Below are 22,886 nucleotides of genomic sequence, written 5' to 3' on the forward strand. Positions count from 1 at the left end.
TCAGAATCTGTCCAAAGACCTAGTGAAGTGTTTGCACGTGTCGCAAAATTCTATCGTCCAGAGAATACACACCGAGGTGTTTCAGCTTCATTTCAGGCTGAGCTCAATTTTCTTTACTGGAGTGAGGAAGGTGAGATATGAAATAATGAATTTTTAATTTTCACCATATTTTGTGGATGATCCTAAAGTTAAAGCTTCTTTGGAGGAGTAGTCGATTAGCAAGTTTTTATTATTACAATGAACCTTACCAAAAATTCATACTGCTTGACACAAATTCAAAAACAAATTTTTCTCATATGGTACCATATTTTGTACACTGATTGAATCGATTCTTTTCTGATTGTTGTGACTTTTGTTGAAATTATTTTGTTTATTTATTTGATTATTGATCCCTACATCTGAGGCAATTCATTAGTCTGCAAATGAATTTTGGTGAAGATTAATGGAAATGACTTTTAAACAAAATAGATTATTGTAATACCTGAAATTCTCAGGTCTCCCTCCTGCTTGCTCACTTTTAATAGTTAAACTATGAAAATTTCATATTAACAATTTGAAACATACTGACTAAAACAAGATGGCAGAGATGCTTGGTGAAGCCATTCTCTAGTAACACTGTTGAAGTATTGATATTCAGGGAACTTAAACCAAGTGAATATGGAGTAAGTGTTCAAATAATTGACTTTCATATGAAAATTCTATTTTATTATGTAGTCTCGGATTTTAAACTTTAATTTTCTTTGTCGGTTACTTTAGCTGGCATTACTGTGACGTTCAATTGCATTTTTCTAAGTGCTTTGTGATTTTGAGAATCTTACTTCTGGAAGGAGTAAATAGTTTTCTGTATTACTACCCTTTTATTGTTTTACTTTGTATTATTGTATTATCATTAACCATAATTCACTGTTATTAATTCCTGAACATTAGTTACCTATATGAATATAGTGAGTTTAGGTAATGTATTTCCTTCATTCATTAATGAAATTTTGCAATTAGAAAATGGCTTTTCATTATGATTTGATGCACTATTAATTTACAATGAAATTTAGTGTAAAAAAAAATAAAGAATAGAGTATTTCATGTAAGCTTAGACTTTTATAATTATAAATCTTGTTCTAATTAAGTGATACTGTATAGCATTGTTATTAGTTGTAGGTGATAGTAAGTTGTTGTTAATTAGTATTTCAAGTTTTTGTGTTAGCTTATGTAACTTTTTTTTTTACAATTTTTTCAGAGGTAACAGTGTCTTTCAGTGATGTAGCTGGCAAGTGCTTTGTATCATATCAAGAGAACATCTCTAGTGCAAATGTTGATGAATTTATGAAAGAGGGACCATACAGGTTTTTCTTCTCTGAAGGCTACAATCCTGATGATAAAGAATTTTATGAGCCTCCTGCTAAGGCACAACTGATGGGAGGCAGTGGAAAGGTAAAAGTTACTAGTAAGAGTAATAAACAAGACATGTTAGTGACAGTATTCCAACACATTTAGAGATGTGTGAATCATGTGTTTTAAGTAAAGGTAGTGGACTGAATACAGGAGCCTTCCTATTACCTGTTCTGGCCTTTATATTTCCAAGAAAAAGATTTGGTGTAATCTAGCAATCAACTGGAATAGACTGAATGACATATCCATGGGTTAATTAAAAAAATAATATAAATATTATATTGAGAGAGGTAAATTGCTATTAAGCTCGAACTGTTATCGCTAAATTAGCTAGCTATTTAATTAAGGATTTACCATTAGCTTATAGTTTTAAGAAGTGAAGTACAGCCTATTCTTGATTTAGGATAGGATTATGTTCTGAATTATATATTGTTTTGTGAAATTTGCTCTGCAACTGTAAATTTACAAAAATAGTTTTGCTTCCATTTTATCATTAATACATAGTAATTTTCAATATTTAACTTAGCCGGTGATTATAATAGCTGCAACTCTGTTGCTCGACAGAAAAACTCTACGGAAAAATTCGCCAGCGATCGCTACACAGGTAGGGGGTGTACTCAACAGCGCCATCTGTCGTTCAGATACCCAGTACTCATTGTAAACAAAGAACTCAATTTTCTCTCTGTCGGGCTACCGGCAAGACCTACTAATTCGCTGTTGCTAACTGGATTTGTTTTCACAACTATTTGGTGAAGTACACTATTCTAGTTTTGAGCTTTCGCTATGCAGGTGTTTTATCTTCATCTTAAAACTTGAACTCGTTTTGGATAGATTTAATTATGGTGACAAAGAGAGTATGGACTTTCTTTCACTTTTAAATGGCCGACCCTTCCCTTAGACGGAAGTGTGTTTAGGCTTTTAGTTATTATCTTATCACGTTATAGATTTTCCTCTATATATTTTATATCTCTCCGCCTTTATTAGGCCTCTTCGATTAACTTTCCATTTTTTATAAACATATAAAAATAAATTTTAATGCTTTGTTTATATAGACCTTTCCTGAGAGTAGGCGGTCCTAACTTGGAAACCGAAGTTAATCAACGTTGAGCCCTTTATATCGTAATTAGCTTTTAAAGAGCTAAGGATTTAAAACTTTTTAAATGTAATATTTTATGAAAGAATTTCTTTGATAGTCTTCGTACTGTTTTCAAAGATGAACTAACGTTTAGTTTTTTATGCTACGCAGTTGTTGACGTTCAGGACGTTCAACATGCGCTCTATCGTTACGATAGAGAGAGAGTGTATCACGGTTTCACTTTGCAGTAAGAGTAAATCGATTCTGACGTTTTGTTCATTCTTTCTTAGCTTAAATGTTTTAAATTCTAATTTAAAGGAACTTTTTATTTGAAAAACCTTTCAGTTTTTTCCTTTAGTCAAATAACATGTTTTTTTGACGATATATAATTGGGCTCTTCTCTTAGGTGCGAAATCAAGAGAGAAAGAGAGAGAGAGATAGAGACGGAGGGAGAGAGAGGAGAGAAAACGTTCCGTTCAAGCGGGTAACGTTGTTCTCGTGTTACTCACGTCCCTAGTCGCTGTACAGGGAGGAAGGATAAAACGTTTTTAGGTTTTTATTCTCGTCCCCAGGCTATGTGCGGTGAGAGGTTGAAAACGTAGTTATATCTGAATGAGGAAGACCAAGCTTTGCTGAAGGTAAGGACACACGAAGTTAGAGCTGTCGCAACTTCCGTGGCCTTTAAACAAAATAGATCTCTGCGAAGTATAATCGACGCAACCTATTGGAAAAGCAAGTCAGTGTTCGCGTCTTTTTATCTTAAGGATGTCCAGTCTCTTTACGAGAACTGCTACAGTCTGGGACCATTCGTAGCAGCGAGTGCAGTAGTGGGTGAGGGCTCAACCACTACAATTCCCTAATTCCATAACCTTTTTAATCTTTCTCTTGAAATGTTTTTATTGTTGTTTTTGGGTTGTCCGGAAGGCTAAGAAGCCTTTCGCATCCTAGTTGATTTGGCGGGTGGTCAAAGTCATTTCTTGAGAAGCGCCTAGATTAGAGGTTTTGATGAGGTCCTGTTGTATGGGTTGCAACCCTTGATACTTCAGCTCCTAGGGGTCGCTCAGCATCCTAAGAGGATCGCGAGGCTCCGTAAGGAAGACGTACTTAAAAAGGCAGAGTAATTGTTCAAGTCGACTTCCTTACCAGGTACCTATTTATTTTGTTTAGTTATTTTGATAACTTCTAAAATGAAATAAAAATTCTTAGCTCATAATAATGTAAACATATAGTGCTGGTCTCTACCCACCCCCCTGGGTGTGAATCAGCTATTATAATCACCGGCTAAGTTAAATATTGAAAAATTTTATTTTGATAATAAAATAAATTTTTGAATATACTTACTCGGTGATTATAAATTAAAGGACCCTCCCTTCCTCCTCAATAGAGACACAGTGGACCGAGGAGAAAATTGAGTTCTTTGTTTACAATGAGTACTGGGTATCTGAACGACAGATGGCGCTGTTGAGTACACCCCCTACCTGTGTAGCGATCGCTGGCGAATTTTTCCGTAGAGTTTTTCTGTCGAGCAACAGAGTTGCAGCTATTATAATCACCAGGTAAGTATATTCAAAAATTTATTTTATTATCAAAATAACATTTTACAGAACAAATAGATTGTTAAGACTAGGTGTTGATGGACACTATAGGGAAAATTTTTATTTACATTCTTTTATTCTGCTGGCATTCAGAAAACTTACAGCAAGTGAATTTTGGTAAAGTGTTTAAATAATTCATTTGAATATGAAAATAGTGAAAATAGGAATGTATCATGTGTTGTCAAGGGCAAGTCTCCTAGATAACAGAAATACTTTACCTCTCCTATGATTTGTTTATATCACGACAGTCTTCTTAATTTCTGTCCCTACCATTTGTTCTTATTAAAATTCAGCTTTTCTTTTATAGAAGGAATTGATAAACTATTTTTTTTTCCATTACAGGGTAAAGGGAAAGGAAAGGGAAAAGGAAAAGGAAAAGGAAAGGGTAAGAGTTCAGATGATGATGAGCAAAACACGTTCCAAGGTTTTGAAGAGTATCCAAAGATCAATCACAAGCTTCGAACTCTTGATGTCTTCTCTGGATGTGGGGGTAGGAATTAATTTTGGGTTTGGTACATTACTGTAGACTAAAATCTAATGGTTGCAAATACTTCAAGATAGTTTAAAGAATTTCAGCGATTCTTGTAATTTATGGTAGTTTTTTGTTACTGTAATTTTATTACAGGTATAGTTTGTATTATATTCTAATGCCAAGAAAATATAATTTTGTTTCAGAAGTCTTAATGTTAAAGGCAATTTTACTTCAACATTTTTCAATAGTGTTAACAGATAATGGTGATAACAGATGGGTTATACATAATATTGCAAAGGTGTACAGTACTCTATACGATTTTTTTCTTTTTTCCTCCTGATAGGCCTCTCAGAAGGGTTCCACCAGGCTGGTGTTAGTGAAGCAAACTGGGCTGTTGAAGTGTTTGAACCTGCTGCTCAAGCGTACCGACTAAACAATCCAGGTGCAACAGTTTTCACTGATGACTGTAATATGCTCCTAAAAATGGTTATGGATGTAAGCGCTATTAGTATAAGTTACTAATTTTTCTTTGTAGGAAGTTTTCCATGAAATTTATATCTTTTTACATCTTTTTACATTAGCAGTTAATCCTTTTTGAGAAATTGTGTAACAAGATATTTTTTTTGTCTTGAGAGTAAACTTTTATAAAGTGTACTAATTGATATTTGTGAATTTTATTTGCTTGTGTACTCTGCAGCAAAACATTTGTTTTATAAGTAAATTATGTATGATACTTTTTTCAGGGTGGAAATATTAATAGCAAAGGTCAGCGTTTGCCACAAAAAGGTGATGTAGAAATGCTGTGTGGTGGTCCTCCTTGTCAAGGATTCTCGGGAATGAACAGATTTAATTCCCGACAATATTCACAATTTAAGGTAAGAAAGATTCACCCCTTTGTTTTTGGAGTGGTCACTTTCTAGTAAATCAAGTTTGTGTTTTTGTCATTTTAATTTAACTTTTGTAAGAAGCAATACAGCAGAAATTGTCATTGTTGAAGAGTAATAGATATTTTACATAAGGTATGACAACACAAAAAGGAGAACAAATATTAGTATAAGTTTTTTTTTTTTTTTTTTTCAGAATTCATTGGTAACTTCATACCTCTCCTACTGCGATTATTATCGTCCAAGATTTTTCCTACTGGAGAATGTACGCAACTTTGTCTCCTATAAGTGCTCTATGGTGTTGAAACTTACAATGAGTGTCCTTGTAAAAATGGGATATCAGTGTACTTTTGGTGTGTTACAAGCTGGAAATTATGGTGTTGCTCAAACACGCCGAAGGTGAGTGCCTACTTGCAAGATTTCTGTGATTTGTTTTTAATTCATTCCTGATAGTTTTATTTGCATTCCTATTTAAATGCTTCAGCAATAGGCCATGGTCTTAAAATTTACAATTAGTAATACATTTCAAGTAAAAATGTATTCCTGTTATCTTGACCCTTACAATGAAGCAGGAATTAAAAGGACAATAAAATTTGTTGCAGCATGGATGGAATGTAACAAGAATTATTACTTGTTAGTAATTATATCCAATTAGTAGAGAAAGCAAATGTATATGATCTGTATCTAGGACTTTTATGACTTATGTTGTGGAAACACAGTCACTCGAAAATAAAAAGAATATTTTGGATAGGTGATGCTATAGAATGTCAAGATTCAAGGACAGTGCAGTTAGAAGATATGAGTGAGGGAATAATATACAAACCTCACAGTATTGGCGAGTGTTTGGCCAAGTAAAAAAGGAGAGGGAATAGGAAACTGGAAAATAAAAACAGCTAATATGCATCTTTTCCATTATTTAATTTTACAAGATGATTTAAACTACCGTTTATGGTCTCTAAATCAGCTGATTAAGGCAAATTATTGAAGGACATTTTCACTTGCTAAAAGAAACTATTATTGCTTGAAGTATCATTTTTATTTTAGCATATAGAGGTATATTGTTTTTAGTTAGAATACTTTTCTCATTTTATTTACAATCAAAGCAATTGAACATAGTTTTCTCCAATTCTCTGTTTTTCAAGCTTCAGTTAGAACTTGCTACTTAAATTTAATGATAAATTTCCATTCCAACTTTGTTCGCATACTAACAAACCTTCCGTTATTTATTTGGATTATCTTTCGGTGAAGCTGGAAGGTAGCCATTAGACTTTAAGTAATTTTTTACTATTGTATGAAAGTTGAAATGCAATTAAATCAGGTGGTGTTATTCGAATTGGCAATTCATAACACAGCAGCTGTTTTTTTCTGTTATTTATAGCTGTATGCATTACTAAATATACTTTGTGACTCTCTTTTGCTGTTTTGAATTGTTGAACAAGAGGTTATACTAAAGAGATGGAGGAAAAGAGTTTAGTTTATTATAATTTGATCAAGTAAAAGGAACTCACATTATACAAGATACATAAAATAATTTTTGGGGTGTCACACAATATGCAAGATCGCAGAGCAGGCCTATAAATGATCATTTTTTCCCTCAGCTGTTTTAGGCAATTGATATTGTTTTCTTCTGTCTATTGTGTGTGAATTGATTGTAGTAACTTTGGTTTTGAAATGGATTTGGTGATTTTACCCCTTTCTCCTCGTTTAAATATCTTCTGTGTAGTTATTTTATTGTAAGAATAAATTCTTGTAATTTGGTACTTGTATTCTATTTGTCTCCTGGTTGTCAAGTTTCCCTTGTCTTTTTCTTCTGTTTTTACTTTGCTTTCAAAGAAATATTTTGAATTATTTATCAAGAGCTGATTTGCTTTTACTGACAAGCTTGGTCTTTGTTTGTCTGCGCTTGGTATGGGCATTTAGTGTAGCTTCAATTCTAAAAGTCTTATAAGGTTATTAAGGAATTGAATTTTAGGTTTATATTTTTAAAGGAAGATATAGTTCATCTGCCTTATTTCATTTTGTTGTAGAAGTACGGTACCTCTTTTCAATAAAAAATCATGAAAATTCCTATTTGTTCACAGTAATTATTTTTTTGGCAGCAATTATGCCTTAGAAATGGTGCTAGAGGAGCATTTCACTGGGCGACACAGGTTCCTCGCCCAGAAATAGATTTGTCCTTTGTCAAAATCCCTTTATTAGTGCTAAATCAGGGATATTTGATAGGCTCCATTAGTAGTGATATGTTGTTGTTACTTCATTTAAGGAATGGGTAGTCATTATATATTAATTTTTCTTATTTCTGCTTTCAGAGCCATCATCCTAGCTGCTGCCCCTGGGGAAAAGCTTCCCTATTACCCAGAGCCTACTCATGCATTTTCACCAAGAGCTTGTCAGCTGTCTGTTGTAGTGGATAACAAAAAGGTAAGCAGCTTGAAGATCAAGTAGATTTTTTATTAGTTAATTGCTTCTATCAAGGTCAGGAAATTTTATGCTTCAGAGCAGACATTGAACATGACTTTTGCTAAATATGCAAATGAATATTTTTATGTGATAAAACCAATTTTAGTGATTAAATTATTTTATATGTATATTTCCTTCTGTTCTATATCAGTAATTAAGTAACTAGAGATATGACAACTTTAGGACTAGGTTGAAATTGACTGAGTAACTTAGTCGAAACCAAAGGACCCTGGTATGTTTCGATTGATCTGAGTTTTGATCCAATTAAGAACCCTTTTCTATGCAAAAATCTGTAGAAAGGTTTCCATTGACATTCTGAGATCCATATCCTTTGTAGGGAAATCTATCTGTAATGTAAAGTAAGATTTAAGAGTTAAAAATTTGAATTCTAAAATGTATAGAAGTTATTATTGGTTATGTGTAAAACACCAAATTCAAGTATTTTATCAACATGGATTGTGTTACCAATCAAAGGAAAACTTTTGAAGTTATAATTTGGTAGGTACTTGTGTGTCTGGTGAAATCCTGTTGACTAAGGCCTTCATTATTTATAGAAAGGGAATGTTTGTATAGTGTAACAGGAAATACTATTTTTATTTCCTTAAGCATTTTTCTATTGACTGTTTATGTTATGATCTTAAATTATAGTACAGAAATATCCCACCTTTAATAGGAAAAAAGGACTTACAGCACAGTGTGGAAATCTATTTTCTATGAATGTCAGAAAGGCCCCCAGTCTAACCTGAGAAAATGTTCCAATTCTCATTCTGTCTTGGTTTGAATATTGTTTTCCTGTCTGGTCTTGAACTGCTTACTCATCTTAATATGTTGAACAAAAAAACTTGTAGATTAAATTCATTATCCCTGATATGGGTATTAATGTCTGAGACCATCGTTTAGTTAGTTCTTTGTTCGTGTTGCATAAGATTTGTCACAATTCTGACCATCCTTTGCAATTAAATCTACCAGGACTGTACCATCCTGTATGTAGTACTAAATATGCTTTTAATTCTAACAGTCTTGTCATCTCCATCATAAGGCTCAATACTATACTTTACAGTATTCTAGGACTTTTATTACTACTGTGACCAGATTTTGGATTGCTCTTCCTTATCTGGTAGTTGAATCAGTGGAACTTAAGAAATTTAAACTTATTGCAAATGCTACTCTGTTGAACAAGTTGACATAGGCCTCGTTTCATAGCTTATATACGACTGATCAATGTAACATTACTGATCTCAATATATTTTATATTTTGAGTATTTTTACCTCTCAACTCATACTATAAGTAGTGTATTTGTTTCCTTTCTGCTTTTCCAGCTAGGTTTGTAGCTTGGCTAGTGATAATCATATAATTTTTAAACTCAGATAGAATATAAAAAATGTACTACAATAATATTAACACATTAACAGTGGTAGCTTTTACCTTAGATTTTGCATCTCATCTATTTGCTGGACACAATAGAATGTGATTTTGGAAGTGACAAACTAGTTGTGGGAGAATTACTGTAGGCTTTTGTTTTCCTATATTTAACAGGATAATCTAAAAGTTGTTGGTCAGTGTTCTTCCTCCTTTCGCTGAAAGTTGTCCTGTATGAAAAGAGCAGATATTTAACACCATTAGAATTTTGTGGAAAACATTTTGCTATAGGATCTGGTGACTCAAAAATTACCATGCACTTGAATAAATAATGAAAAGCACATTGCATATGTTTGAGCTTCAATTTGTTGTTGAACCTGTAACTTCAACAAGTCTTCGTTATTCACTGATCGCTTAAGGGGCTCAATTGATTCGTCAAAATCTTCCAACAACTTCATCTAGAGTTCATCACCAAGGGATATCAAATTCTTTTATATTTTCTGTACCGGCTTATCAAAAACTTAAATCATGAGAGAATTGAGGGAACAGTTTTTTCCACATTTCATTGCTGGTTGGATCACTTTAATCTAAGAAGCTTTAATGTTTAACATACATATACCAAGGCAATTCCCCCCAATTTTGGGGGGTAGCCGCCATCAAACAAATGAAACAAAAAAGGGGACCTCTCCTCTCTATGTTCCTCCCAGCCTGACAAGGGACTCAACCGAGTTCAGCTGGTACTGCTAGGGTGCTACAGCCCACCCTGCCCTGTTATCCACCACAGATGAAGCTTCATAATGCTGAATCCCTTACTGCTGCTACCTTCGCGGTCATCCAAGGAAGCAGCAGGGCCTACCAGAACTGCGTCACAATTGCTCGCCATTCATTCCTATTTCTAGCACTCTCTTGTCTCTCTCACATCTATCCTCCTATCACCCAGAGCTTTCTTCACTCCATCCATCCACCCAAACCTTGACCTTCCTCTTGTACTTCTCCCATCAACTCTTGCATTTATCACCTTCTTTAGCAGACAGCCATTTTCCATTCTCTCAACATGGCCAAACCACCTCAACACATTCATATCCACTCTAGCTGCTAACTAATTTCTTACACCCATTCTTACCCTCAGTACTTCTTTCCTAATCCTATCTACTCGAGATACACCAGCCGTACTCCTTAGACACTTCATCTCAAACACATTCAATTTCTGTCTCTCCGTCACTTTCATTCCTCACAACTCCGATCCATAGATCACAGTTGGTACAATCACTTTCTCATACAGAACTCTCTTTACATTCATGCCCAACCCTCTATTTTTTACTACTCCCTTAACTGCCCCCAGCACTTTGCATCCTTCATTCACTCTCTGACGTACATCTGCTTCCACTCCACTATTTGCTGCAACAACAGACCCCAAGTATTTAAACTGATCCACCTCCTCAAGTAACTCTCCATTCAACATGACATTCAACCTTGCACCACCTTCCCTTCCCGTACATCTCATAACCTTACTCTTACCCACATTAACTCTCAACTTACTTCTCTCACACACCCTTCCAAATTCTGTCACTAATCGGCCAAGCTTCTCTTCAGCGTTTGCAACCAGTACAGTATCATCCGCAAACAACAACTGATTTACCTCCCATTCGTGGTCATTCTTGTCTACCAGTTTCAATCCTCGTCCAAGCACTTGAGCATTCACCTCTCTCACCACTCCATCAAATACAAGTTAAACAACCACGGCGACATCACATATCCTTGTCTCAGCCCCACTCTCACCGGAAACCAATCGCTCACTTCATTTCTTATCGTAACACATGCTTTACTACCTTTGTAGAAACTTTTCACTGCTTGCAACAACCTTCCACCAACTTCATATAACCTCATCACATTCCACATTGCTTCCCTATCAACTCCATCATACGCTTTCTTTTTGATCCATAAACACAACATACACCTCCTTACCTTTTGCTAAATATTTCTCGCATATCTGCCTAATTGTAAAAATCTGATTCATACAACCCCTACCTCTTATAAAACCACCCTGTACTTCTAAGATTGCTTTCTCTGTTTTATCCTTAATCCTATTAATCAGTACTTTACCATACACTTTTCCAACTACACTCAACAAACTAATATCCCTTGAATTACAACACTCATGCACATCTCCCTTACCCTTATATAGTGGTACAATACACGCACAAACCCAATCTACTGGTACCATTGACAACACAAAACACATATTAAACAATCTCACCAACTGTTCAAGTACAGTTACACCCCCTTCCTTCAACATCTCAGCTCTCACACCATCCATACCAGATGCTTTTCCTACTCTTGTTTCATCTAATGGTCTCCTCACTTCCTCTCTTGTAATCTCTCTCTCATTCTCATCTCCCATCACCGGCACCTCAACACTTGCAACAGCAATTATATTTGCCTCCTCTCCTTTTAACAACCTTTCATTTCCATCTTTCTCTGTCTCTTCAATTCTTGAACCAGCCTTCCTTACTCTCTTCACTTCTTTCCAAAACTTCGTCTTATTCTCTTCATATGAATGACCCAATCCCTGACCCCACCTCAGGTCAGCTGCCCTCTTAGCATCACTTACCTTATGCTTTACTTCCACACTTTTCTCTCTATATCTTTCATACTTCTCTACATTATTACTCTGCAGCCATTCTTCAAAAGCCCTCTTTTTCTCTTCCACTTTTACCTTCACTCCTTCATTCCACCATTCACTGCCCTTCCTCATGCTGCCTCCAACAACCTTCTTGCCACACACCTCACTTGCAATCCCAACAAAATTTTCTTTTACTAACTTCTACTCCTCCTCTAAATTACCAGTTTCTCTTACTTTCACTTCGTCATATGCCATTTTCAACCTTTCTTGATATTTACCCTTTACCCCCGGTTTTATTAGCTCTTCAACCCTCGCTAGCTCCCTTTTACATCCACCTACTCTATTCCCCCACTCTTTTGCTACAACTAATTTTCCTTCCGCCAAAAAATGATCAGACATACCATTAGCCATACTCCTAAACACGTGCACGTCTTTCAATCTTCCAAACATTCTTTTAGTTATCAACACATAATCCATTAACGCCCTTTCTACCACCCCTCCATTTGCCACCCTTACCTATGTATACTTGTTTTTATCTTTCTTTTTGAAAAAGCTAGAACTCATCACCATCTCTTGCTCAATGCACATATCTACCAGTCTCTCACCACTCTCATTTTCACCTGGTACGCCATACTTCCCAATGACACCTTCTACCTCTCCAGCGCCCACTTTAGCATTTAAGTCACCTATGACAACTACATAAATCCTTCTACCCAGTCCTTCTATACACCTAGTTAGTTCATTCCAGAACTCATTCCGCTCTTCTTCACTTTTCTCACAACCTGGCCCATACGCACTGACAAAAGCCCAACATTCCCTACCCAACCTAACCCTTACCCACATTAACCTAGATAATATCTCCTTCCATTCCACTACTTTACTTGTCATCCATTCACTCAGCAATAAAGCCACACCCTCTCTTGCTCTTCCCCTTTCAACCCCAGACACTCTACCAGACATTTCACCAAACATCACTTCACCTTTCCCTTTTATCTTTGTCTCACACAAAGCCAATATATCCATCCTTCTATTCCTAAACATACTTTCAACCTCACATCTTTTACTCTCTATAGTACTACATCCACGCACATTCAAACACCCCAAAACTAGAGTGCGGTGAGCAGTCACTCTCCCCCCAGCTCCACCTCTTTGATGTCTCACAGGATTATGATACAGGAGAGGGGGTTCTCAGCCCCCTTGTCCCGTCCCTTATGACACGCAGTGATATGTTGGCGTAATTCTAATTGTTTTTATGCCCCCGCGGCCACACGTATCCTGCTCCTAATGTTTAATACTCTTATAAATATTGTAGGCCTTTCAAACCTCTCGGATGTTCATGCTGTCATGTGCTAACGTAGCATCAACTGTCTGAGGCAAGTTACATCGTAGCTAGTATCACTTGAAGACAGCTGTGATGCCTTGATCCATGGGTTGAATGAGAGACATAGTGTTTGGTGACAAAAAAAAAGACGGTTACAATTGGGTCTATGCAATTTAGATGTGTGGGATGCATTATTGAGAAACAACAGAACTGTAAAAGGAAGTGTTTTTTGCCTTGCAATATTCCTTGACTGCCTGCAGGTATAAAACAGATAGTGAACCATTCTTCAAAAAGAAGGATGGTGATCTGAGCCTTATGATTTTCCATCTAATTGACCAGAAGTGTTATTTTAAGGAAATTTTTTAGTACCCGGTGATTAAGGCCATGGTAAACTAACAGCAGCTTCAGTTTGAAATTGCTAGTGATGTTTGCTCCTGCATTTGGTTGCCTTGTATCTGTCATTGTTTGTTCTTCCTCTGCAGTAAATGAGCCAAAATGAGCTGGTCTTGACATTGAAGATGAGCTAAGAATAGTTTTTGTATTATCAAAGAATTTTTTAAATTTGTAGGAAATTCTTTAGCACCTGTGGTTTTCCCAAACATTTTAATGCTGAGCAAGCTAAAACACTTCTTGAATCTATTAAATCAACCATAACTTGTTGCTAATAAAGTATCCTTTTCATCTGGATAGTTTTACCTAGGTCCTCAATCAAAGCCTTGGCCTTCTCTTGGATTTGGTTCGTAGGAATCCTTTCGTGTGTTTCCCTTTCAATTCAAAGGGATAGTAAGCACTTCATTTCATTGTAAACTATGCCTCTCTTCACATTGATGGTACTAATTTTAGACAACGGAGCCTTATTATTATTATTATTATTATTATTATCATTATTATTATCATCATCATTACTAGCCAAGCTACAACCCTAGTTGGAAAAGCAAGATGCTATAAGCCCAAAGGCTCCAATAGGAAAAAATAGCCCTGTGAGGAAAGGAAATAAGGAAATAAATAAATGATGGGAACAAGTTAACAATAAATCATTCTAAAACAGTAACAACGTCAAAATAGATATGCAATATATAAACTATTAACAACGTCAAAAACAGATATGTCATATATAAACTATAAAAAGACTCATGTCAGCCTGGTCAACATAAAAGCATTTGCTCCAACTTTGAACTTTTGAAGTTCTACTGATTCAACTACCCGATTAGGAAGATCATTCCACAACTTGGTAACAGCTGGAATAAAACTTCTAGAATATTGAGTAGTATTGAGCCTCATGATGGAGAAGGCCTGACTATTAGAATTAACTGCCTGCCTAGTATTACGAAAAGCATAGAATTGTCTAGGGAGATCTGAATGTAAAGGATGGTCAGAGTTATGAAAAATCTTATGCAACATGCATAATGAACTAGTTGAACGTCGGTGCCAGAGATTAATATCTAGATCAGGAATAAGAAATTTAATAGACCGTAAGTTTCTGTCCAACATATTAAGATGAGAATAAGCAGCTTAACACCAAACAGGAGAACAATACTCAAAACACGGTAGAATGAAAGAATTATAACACTTCTTCAGAATAGATTGATCACTGAAAATCTTGAAAGACTTTCTCAATAAGCCAATTTTCAATATTAAACTTACCCGATAATCATGTAGCTGTCAACTCCGTTGCCCGACAGAATTCTACGGGAGGGATACGCCAGCTATCACTATACTAGAAGGGGGTGTACTCACCAGCGCCACCTGTGGCCAGGTACTGCAGTACTTCTTGTTGACACCACCTCACTTTTTCCTCTGTCGTGCTTCCGGCAAGACATTCATGGGATACGCTTATGATCTTGGAGTATTGTTCACGGCTTTTGGTGAAGTATTTCTCTCAGATTTCGGCTGTCGCTATACTGGAAAACTTCTATATTAGCTTAGATAGCTTTTATTTAGTTCTGATTAATGGTTAACGATCTTTTTGCTTGATTTGGAATCCCCCTTGGCTAACTCTTTGATTCAAGATGTCTGACATTTCACAAGCCCCACCCCATAGACGATGTAGGTCTTGTAATAGGCGTATTCCGAAGGCCTCGGTAGATCCTCACACCGCTTGTTCTGACTGTAGGGAAAGACCCTGTCAGTTGGAAGATCGATGTGAGGAATGCGCCGGACTTTCGGAACTTGAATTTGTCCGATTCTTGAAATATTCAACCAAGTTAGAGAGAGAGAGAGTTAGGAGGAGTTCTTCTCGCTCTTCACTTTTTTCCTCACCTCATGATCCCCTACCTTTTCCTCCCCCTGTAGTGGCTACCCCCGAACCTACTATTTGCCCTCAACCTGATATGTCTGTTGTTTTGCGTGCCATTCAGGCTTTAGGTGACAAAGTGGAATCGGTGGTTAGTGATCATAAGTCTCTTATGGCCGAAGTCAAGGAACTTAAGGTCAAAAGTGCAGTGGGAGGTAATAGTGCCAGTGCTGTGACAAGTGCTAGTGTCAGTGCAGTGCCAAGTGCTAGTGTCAGTGTCAGTGTGGTGCGTGAGGGTACTTCTGTGCGTGCCAGTCGTCCTCCCAGTCCGGGACCTCTTGCAAACTCCCAAGCCCAGGGGAGAAGCAATGTCGAAGGGCAAAAGGGTTCGGCAGGCCTTGATCGGCGCACAGAAGTATCCTCGGTGGTTGCGGGCGTGTCTTACAAAGACCGTCACTCCCACCCGCAGACGATTGAGCCCGTCTTTTACTCGTCTGCTGAAGAATTGTCAGGGAGAAAACGCTGGACTCAGGTCTCAAGACCTCTCAAACGCAAAGTCCAGACCTCAAGAGCTCAACCTGGTTGCAGTCATTGGATTAGCTCTGACTCTCCGCAGTCATCAGGTGACTGCACTCCTCCTAAGAGGGGTAAGGTGATGCCGCAACAGACCTCATCTTCTGTTAAGGCTTTGCCTCAGCAGACCTTAGCGTCTGTCGACCCCAAGTTGACTGTGCTGCAGTCCATGCAGTCACAACTTGCAGTCTTAATGCGTGAGTGTCAGGCTGAGAAGGTTACGCCTCCTCCTGCGTTCGCTCCGCCTAACCGCAGTCCAGTCTGCCAGGCGTACGAAGTTGAGGCTCCTCAGGATACCTTACTGCGTACTGAGTTGCCAGTTTCCAGCGGTGTGCAGCTACCTCCGCCTTCCTTAAGGCAACCTCAGCAATGGGAGCAGGAAGCTTATGCCTTTCTTCCTCCGCTTCCGCTTGCGGTTCCACCAGCGAGGCAACAATCTGTTGAGGTACGACAACCTCTTCCATCCATGAGGCAGCCACCTCAGCACTCGCTGCAGCGACCTCAACCCTCCTCAAGGCGAGAGCCTCAACACCTTAGCCTTGCGCCTCAGGAACCTCTACTCGCGAGACAAGAACTGCGTTCTGCGCAACCGCTACCTCAACTCTCGCAACTCACACCTCAGGAACCTCAACTCGTTCCTCAGGAACCTGCTACTGCGCATCCGCAACCCTTACAGCAAGCGCAACTCTTGAGTCAAGACACTCATGCCAGGAGTCAGCCTCCTCAACCCATGCGCCTACCTTCCGCTACTCTTTTTGACCAGCCTTTGCAGCCTGAACCTCAGGTTTTATCTCATCAACAGAGACTTGAGGATGAAACCACAAGCGTTGTTGCACCCGCTTGTTCAGATTCTGCTGTTCAGCATACCTCTGTTCCATTACCTCTCACTTCGCTACACTCTGGTGATGAGGTTTCTGATGAGGAAGCTGCGCACCTGGATCCCTCATCAGACGTGGAAGAATCCAAGTCTTCTCCTCCACCTATTGACTTTCGTAAGGTCCTGGCTCTTTTCAGAGAGGTATACCCGGACCATTTTGTCTCTGCTACCCCCCGCTCTCCGCCATCTGAGTTTTCGCTGGGCATGCAGCCTGTCAAGTCAACATATACTAAGCTCGTCTTTGCAAGGTCCTCTAAGAGAGCTTTAAGAATTTTAGGGGAGTGGTTGCAGTCTAAGCAGCAACTAGGGAAGACTTCCTTTATGTTCCCACCGACTAAGCTCACTTCTAAAGCGGGCGTATGATATGCCACAGGAGAGGAACCAGGCTTGGGAGTACCTGCCTCTGCCCAGGCTGACTTCTCGAATTTGGTCGACTCTCCTCGTAGAACAGCAATGAGGCGCTCTAAGGTTTGCTGGACCTTCTCCGATCTAGACCACTTACTAAAGGGTGTATTTCGTGCCTTTGAGATGTTCAATTTTCTAGACTGGTGCCTGGGGGCCCTTAGCAAGAAGACCTCCCCTGCGGACAAAGACTCGGCCATGCTTTTAATGTCCTGCATGGATAAAGCTATTAGGGATGGATCTGGCGAGCTTGCTTCAATTTTTGTGTCAGGAGTTCTTAAGAAAAGGGAGCAACTTTGTACCTTCCTTTCTTCCAGCATCACACCTTGTCAAAGGTCTCAACTCCTTTTCGCTCCGCTTTCTAAGTTCTTGTTTCCCGAAGAACTTATCAAGGACTTGTCTGCGGCAATGATTCAGAAAGACACTCATGATCTTGTGGCCTCTTCAGCTCGTAAGACTAAGGTTGCTCCCTCAGTCCCCAGGACTTACCGCACCCCAGTTGCTGATACGCCTGCTACGAGGTTTATTCCGCCCTTTCGTGGTAGAGCCCCCAGCCGAGGAAGCTCCCGTCCAGACTCTTCCAGGAGCAAGTCTAGGAAAGGTTCCAAGACTTCTCAAGGCAAACACTGACTCTCCTCCTCTCCAGACAGCAGTAGGAGCCAGACTCAAGATCTTCTGGCAAGCTTGGGAAAAGAGAGGTGCAGACGCCCAGTCTGTCAGGTGGCTGAGGGAGGGTTACAGGATACCATTCTGCCGCAAACCCCCTCTGACCACTTCTCCCATCAACCTCTCTCCCAACTACAAGGAAAAGGACAAGAGGCTAGCGTTGCACCAGGAGGTGTCGCTCCTGTTACAGAAGAAGGCAGTGATTATAGTCCGGGACCATCAATCCCCGGGCTTCTACAACCGTCTCTTTCTGGTGGCCAAGAAGACAGGAGGTTGGAGACCGGTGCTGGACGTCAGCGCGCTCAATGCTTATGTCACCAAGCAGACGTTCACTATGGAGACGACGAAGTCGGTCCTAGCAGCGGTCAGGCAGGAGGACTGGATGGTCTCGTTGGATCTGAAAGACGCATACTTTCACGTTCCTATTCATCCAGACTCCCAACCTTTCCTGAGATTCGTTTTTGGAAAGGTTGTGTACCAATTCCAAGCCCTGTGTTTTGGCCTAAGCACAGCTCCTATGGTGTTTACGCTTCTGATGAGGAATATTGCAAAATTCCTCCACCTATCCGACATCAGAGCCTCCCTTTACTTAGACGACTGGCTGTTGAGAGCCTCCACGAGTCGTCGCTGTCTGGAGAGTCTCAACTGGACTTTGGACTTGATCAAGGAACTGGGTCTGTTAGTCAACTTCGAAAAGTCCCAGCTCATTCCCTCCCAATCCATTGTTTACCTGGGAATGGAGATTCGGAGTCAGGATTTTCGGGCTTTTCCATCGGCCCCAAGGATAAGCCAAGCCCTAGATTGCATCCTGAGCATGCTGAAGAGGAGCAGTTGCTCGGTGAGACAGTGGATGAGTCTCACAGGGACCCTGTCATCGTTAGCCCTGTTCGTCGAGTTAGGGAGACTCCACCTCCGCCCTCTTCAATTCCATCTAGCAGCTCATTGGGACAAGGATTTGACGCTCGAAGCAGTCTCTATCCCGGTCTCCAAAGAGATGAAGACCACTCTCTTGTGGTGGAAGACCAACCTCCTTCTCAAAGAGGGCCTATCGTTAGCGATTCAGACCCCCAATCTTCATCTCTTCTCGGATGCATCAGACTCGGGCTGGGGCGCGACCTTGAACGGACAGGAATGCTCGGGAACGTGGAACAAGGAACAGGTAACGCTCCACATCAACTGCAAGGAGCTCCTGGCAGTTCATTTGGCCCTATTGAACTTCAAGTCCCTCCTGCTAGGCAAGGTGGTGGAGGTGAACTCCGACAACACCACAGCCTTGGCTTACATCTCCAAGCAGGGAGGGACCCATTCGAGGAACCTGTACGAGATCGCAAGGGACCTCCTCATTTGGTCAAGAAGTCTAAACCTCACCCTAGTAACGAGGTTCATTCAGGGCAACATGAACGTCTCAGCAGATCGCCTAAGCAGAAAAGATCAGGTCATCCCCACGGAATGGACCCTTCACAAGAGCGTGTGCAACAGAATTTGGACCTTGTGGGGTCAGCCTACAATAGATCTGTTTGCCACCTCCATGACCAAGAGACTTCCTTTGTACTGTTCCCCAGTTCCAGACCCAGCAGCAGTTCATGTGGATGCTTTTCTGCTGAATTGGTCCCATCTCGACCTTTACGCATTCCCACCGTTCAAGATCATCAACAGAGTCATTCAAAAGTTCATCTCGCACGAAGGGACACGGCTGACGCTGGTTGCTCCCCTTTGGCCTGCAAGAGAATGGTTCACAGAGGTACTACAATGGCTGGTCGACATCCCCAGGACTCTTCCTCTAAGAGTGGACCTTCTACGTCAACCTCACGTAGACAAGTTGCACCCAAACCTCCACGCTCTTCGGCTGACTGCCTTCAGACTGTCGAAAGATTCGCTAGAGCTAGAGGCTTTTCGAAGGAGGCAGCCAGTGCGATTGCCAGAGCAAGGAGGGTATCCACTCGTAGAGTCTACCAATCCAAGTGGGAAGTCTTCCGGAGCTGGTGTAGAGCCAATGCAGTTTCATCCACCAATACCTCTGTAACCCAAATAGCTGACTTCCTATTACATCTAAGGAATGAGAGATCCCTTTCGGCTCCTACGATTAAAGGGTACAGGAGTATGTTGGCTTCAGTTCTCCGCCACAGAGGTTTGGACCTTTCTTCCAACAAGGACCTTCAAGACATCCTTAAGTCTTTTGAGACTGCTAAAGAACGTCGTTTACCCACTCCAGGCTGGAATCTAGACGTAGTCTTAAGGTTCCTTATGTCGCCTAGGTTCGAACCTCTCCAGTCAGCTTCCTTCAAGGACCTTACCCTCAAGACTCTTTTCCTCGTCTGCCTTGCAACAGCTAAAAGAGTCAGTGAGGTTCATGCCTTCAGCAAGAACATTGGGTTCACATCCGAATCCGCAACATGTTCTTTACAGCTCGGATTTTTAGCTAAGAATGAACTTCCTTCACGTCCTTGGCCTAGATCGTTTGAAATTCCTAGCCTTTCCAACATGGTAGGTAACGAGCTAGAAAGAGTTCTTTGCCCTGTCAGAGCTCTGAAATATTATCTTAATAGGTCAAAACCTATACGAGGACAGTCAGAAGCCTTATGGTGTGCAATCAAGAAACCTTCGATGCCCATGTCCAAAACGGACTTTCGTATTATATAAGGCTTCTGATTAGAGAAGCCCATTCTCATATGAAGGAGGAAGACCTTGCTTTGCTGAAGGTAAGGACCCACGAAGTGAGAGCCGTAGCCACTTCGATGGCCTTTAATAAGAACCGTTCTCTGCAGAGCATAATGGATGCAACTTATTGGAGGAGCAAGTCAGTGTTTGCATCATTTTATCTTAAAGATGTCCAGTCTCTTTACGAGAACTGCTACACCCTGGGACCATTCGTAGCAGCGAGTGCAGTAGTAGGTGAGGGCTCAGCCACTACATTCCCTTAATCCCATAACCTTTTTTAACCTTTCTCTTGAATGCTTTTATTGTTGTTTTTATGGTTGTTACGGTAGGCTAAGAAGCCTTCCGCATCCTTTTGATTTGGCGGGTGGTCAATTCATTCTTGAGAAGCGCCTGGGTTAGAGGTTGTGTAGAGGTCCTTTAGTAGGGGTTGCAGCCCTATATACTTTAGCACCTTAGAGTTGATTCAGCCTCCTAAGAGGAACGCTGCGCTCAGTAAGGAAGACGAACTTAATAAAGGCAGAGTAACGGTTCAAGTCGACTTCCTTACCAGGTACTTATTATTTCATTGTTATTCTGAAATAACTGATTATATGAAATACGGGATACTTAGCTATCCTTTAGTCATGTACACTGGTTTTCACCCCCCCCCCCCCCTGGGTGTGAATCATCTACATGATTATCGGGTAAGTTTAATATTGAAAAATGTTATTTTCATTAGTAAAATAAATTTTTGAATATACTTACCCGATAATCATGATTTAATTGACCCGCCCTTCCTCCCCATAGAGAACCAGTGGACCGAGGAAAAAGTGAGGTGGTGTCAACAAGAAGTACTGCAGTACCTGGCCACAGGTGGCGCTGGTGAGTACACCCCCTTCTAGTATAGTGATAGCTGGCGTATCCCTCCCGTAGAATTCTGTCGGGCAACGGAGTTGACAGCTACATGATTATCGGGTAAGTATATTCAAAAATTTATTTTACTAATGAAAATAACATTTTTTTTGTGCAATTGAAGAAGACACAGACCTAATGTGTTTCTCAAAAGTAAATTTGCTGTCGAGAATCACACCTAAAATTTTAAAAGAGTTATACAAATTTAAAGAAACTATCAATACTGAGATCCGGATGTTGAGGAGCCACCGTCCTTGACCTACTTACAATCATACTTTTGAGTTTTGTTAGGATTCAACTTCATACCCCATAATTTGCACCATGCACTAATTCTAGCTAAATCTCTATTAAGGGATTCACCAACCCCAGATCTACATTCAGGGGATGGAATTGATGCAAAGAGAGAAGCATCATCTGCATATGCAACAAGCTTGTTTTCTAGGCCAAACCACATGTCATGTGTATATAGTATGAAAAGTAATGGGCCATGAACACTACCCAGTGGAACACCAGATATCACATAATCAACAATGGTTTTTGTTAAGAATACCAGTGAACACCATTGTCCGAACCAGGTCTACAGCACGTGCAGTGGTTATAATTCCCCTCCCCCCTTTTTCATATCTCTTGATCATATCCAGTTTATCTTACATCTTATGGGGTATCATGGCTAAAATAGAAAATGATGGCCTAGATTCAATTGGATAACTTCAACATTATGGCCAACACAATAGGACATGTGTAAACAACTATGTAATCAGGTGGTAGGCCTTCTATCTTGAACAACATTGTAGTCCTTGTTTTGAGTTTCTTGAGGTATTTTTGCTTATTTTCATTTTACCTTTAAGTAACAGATTCAGCATTAAACATATACTTATAGCAACCAATCACAAATTTATTGTTTTATTTAACATGTGAAGCCAGTCAAGATACATGGTCCTACCTTTACTATATGCCTTCAAGAAGGATTAAAAACATACGGTACTTGTTTTTTAATTCATATGCATACTATTTATTTTCATATTTAATACATGTATTTTCTAATTTTATATAAAGAATTTTTTTTAGGTTAGTTTTTTAGCCATTTTTAATAATAATTTTTCTACAGAGAAACCATTGCAAGGTCGTGTAAAGCAGCATACATAGGGCTTTGATATTTGTATTTAGCATTTAAGGATGAGTGTCTTAAGTCGTAAATAACGTAAAGTGAAATGATGAAGGGAGGGATATTATGTACTGTATACCATGAAGTCGAGTGAAATCTTGTTCTTCAGATTACTGTATCAAGGTATCTTGCCTTAAGAAAAATTTCATTTTCTCACTTTTCCTTTTAAAGTTCACCTCTAATTGCCAATGGGAGGAGTCATGCCCTCTGAGGACGATCACAGTTCGTGACACAATGTCCGATTT

General features: G+C 39.5%; 1 protein-coding gene across 1 annotated transcript in view; it reads left to right on the forward strand.

Moving 5' to 3' along the window:
• LOC137647119 (DNA (cytosine-5)-methyltransferase PliMCI-like) overlaps nt 1–22,886 on the forward strand; it is a 108,001-nt gene that overhangs the window by 61,968 nt on the left and 23,147 nt on the right. The window contains exons 13-20 of the mRNA XM_068380361.1: nt 5–130; nt 1,235–1,428; nt 4,399–4,546; nt 4,872–5,023; nt 5,272–5,403; nt 5,609–5,811; nt 7,722–7,833; nt 22,813–22,886. The exon at nt 22,813–22,886 is cut by the window's right edge and continues 76 nt beyond it. Of these exons, the coding sequence (XP_068236462.1) occupies nt 5–130; nt 1,235–1,428; nt 4,399–4,546; nt 4,872–5,023; nt 5,272–5,403; nt 5,609–5,811; nt 7,722–7,833; nt 22,813–22,886 (1,141 nt within the window). The remainder of the gene's footprint in view (nt 1–4; nt 131–1,234; nt 1,429–4,398; nt 4,547–4,871; nt 5,024–5,271; nt 5,404–5,608; nt 5,812–7,721; nt 7,834–22,812) is intronic.

Source organism: Palaemon carinicauda, chromosome 9 (genome assembly GCF_036898095.1).
Source record: "Palaemon carinicauda isolate YSFRI2023 chromosome 9, ASM3689809v2, whole genome shotgun sequence".
Classification (NCBI taxonomy): Eukaryota; Metazoa; Arthropoda; class Malacostraca; order Decapoda; family Palaemonidae; genus Palaemon; species Palaemon carinicauda.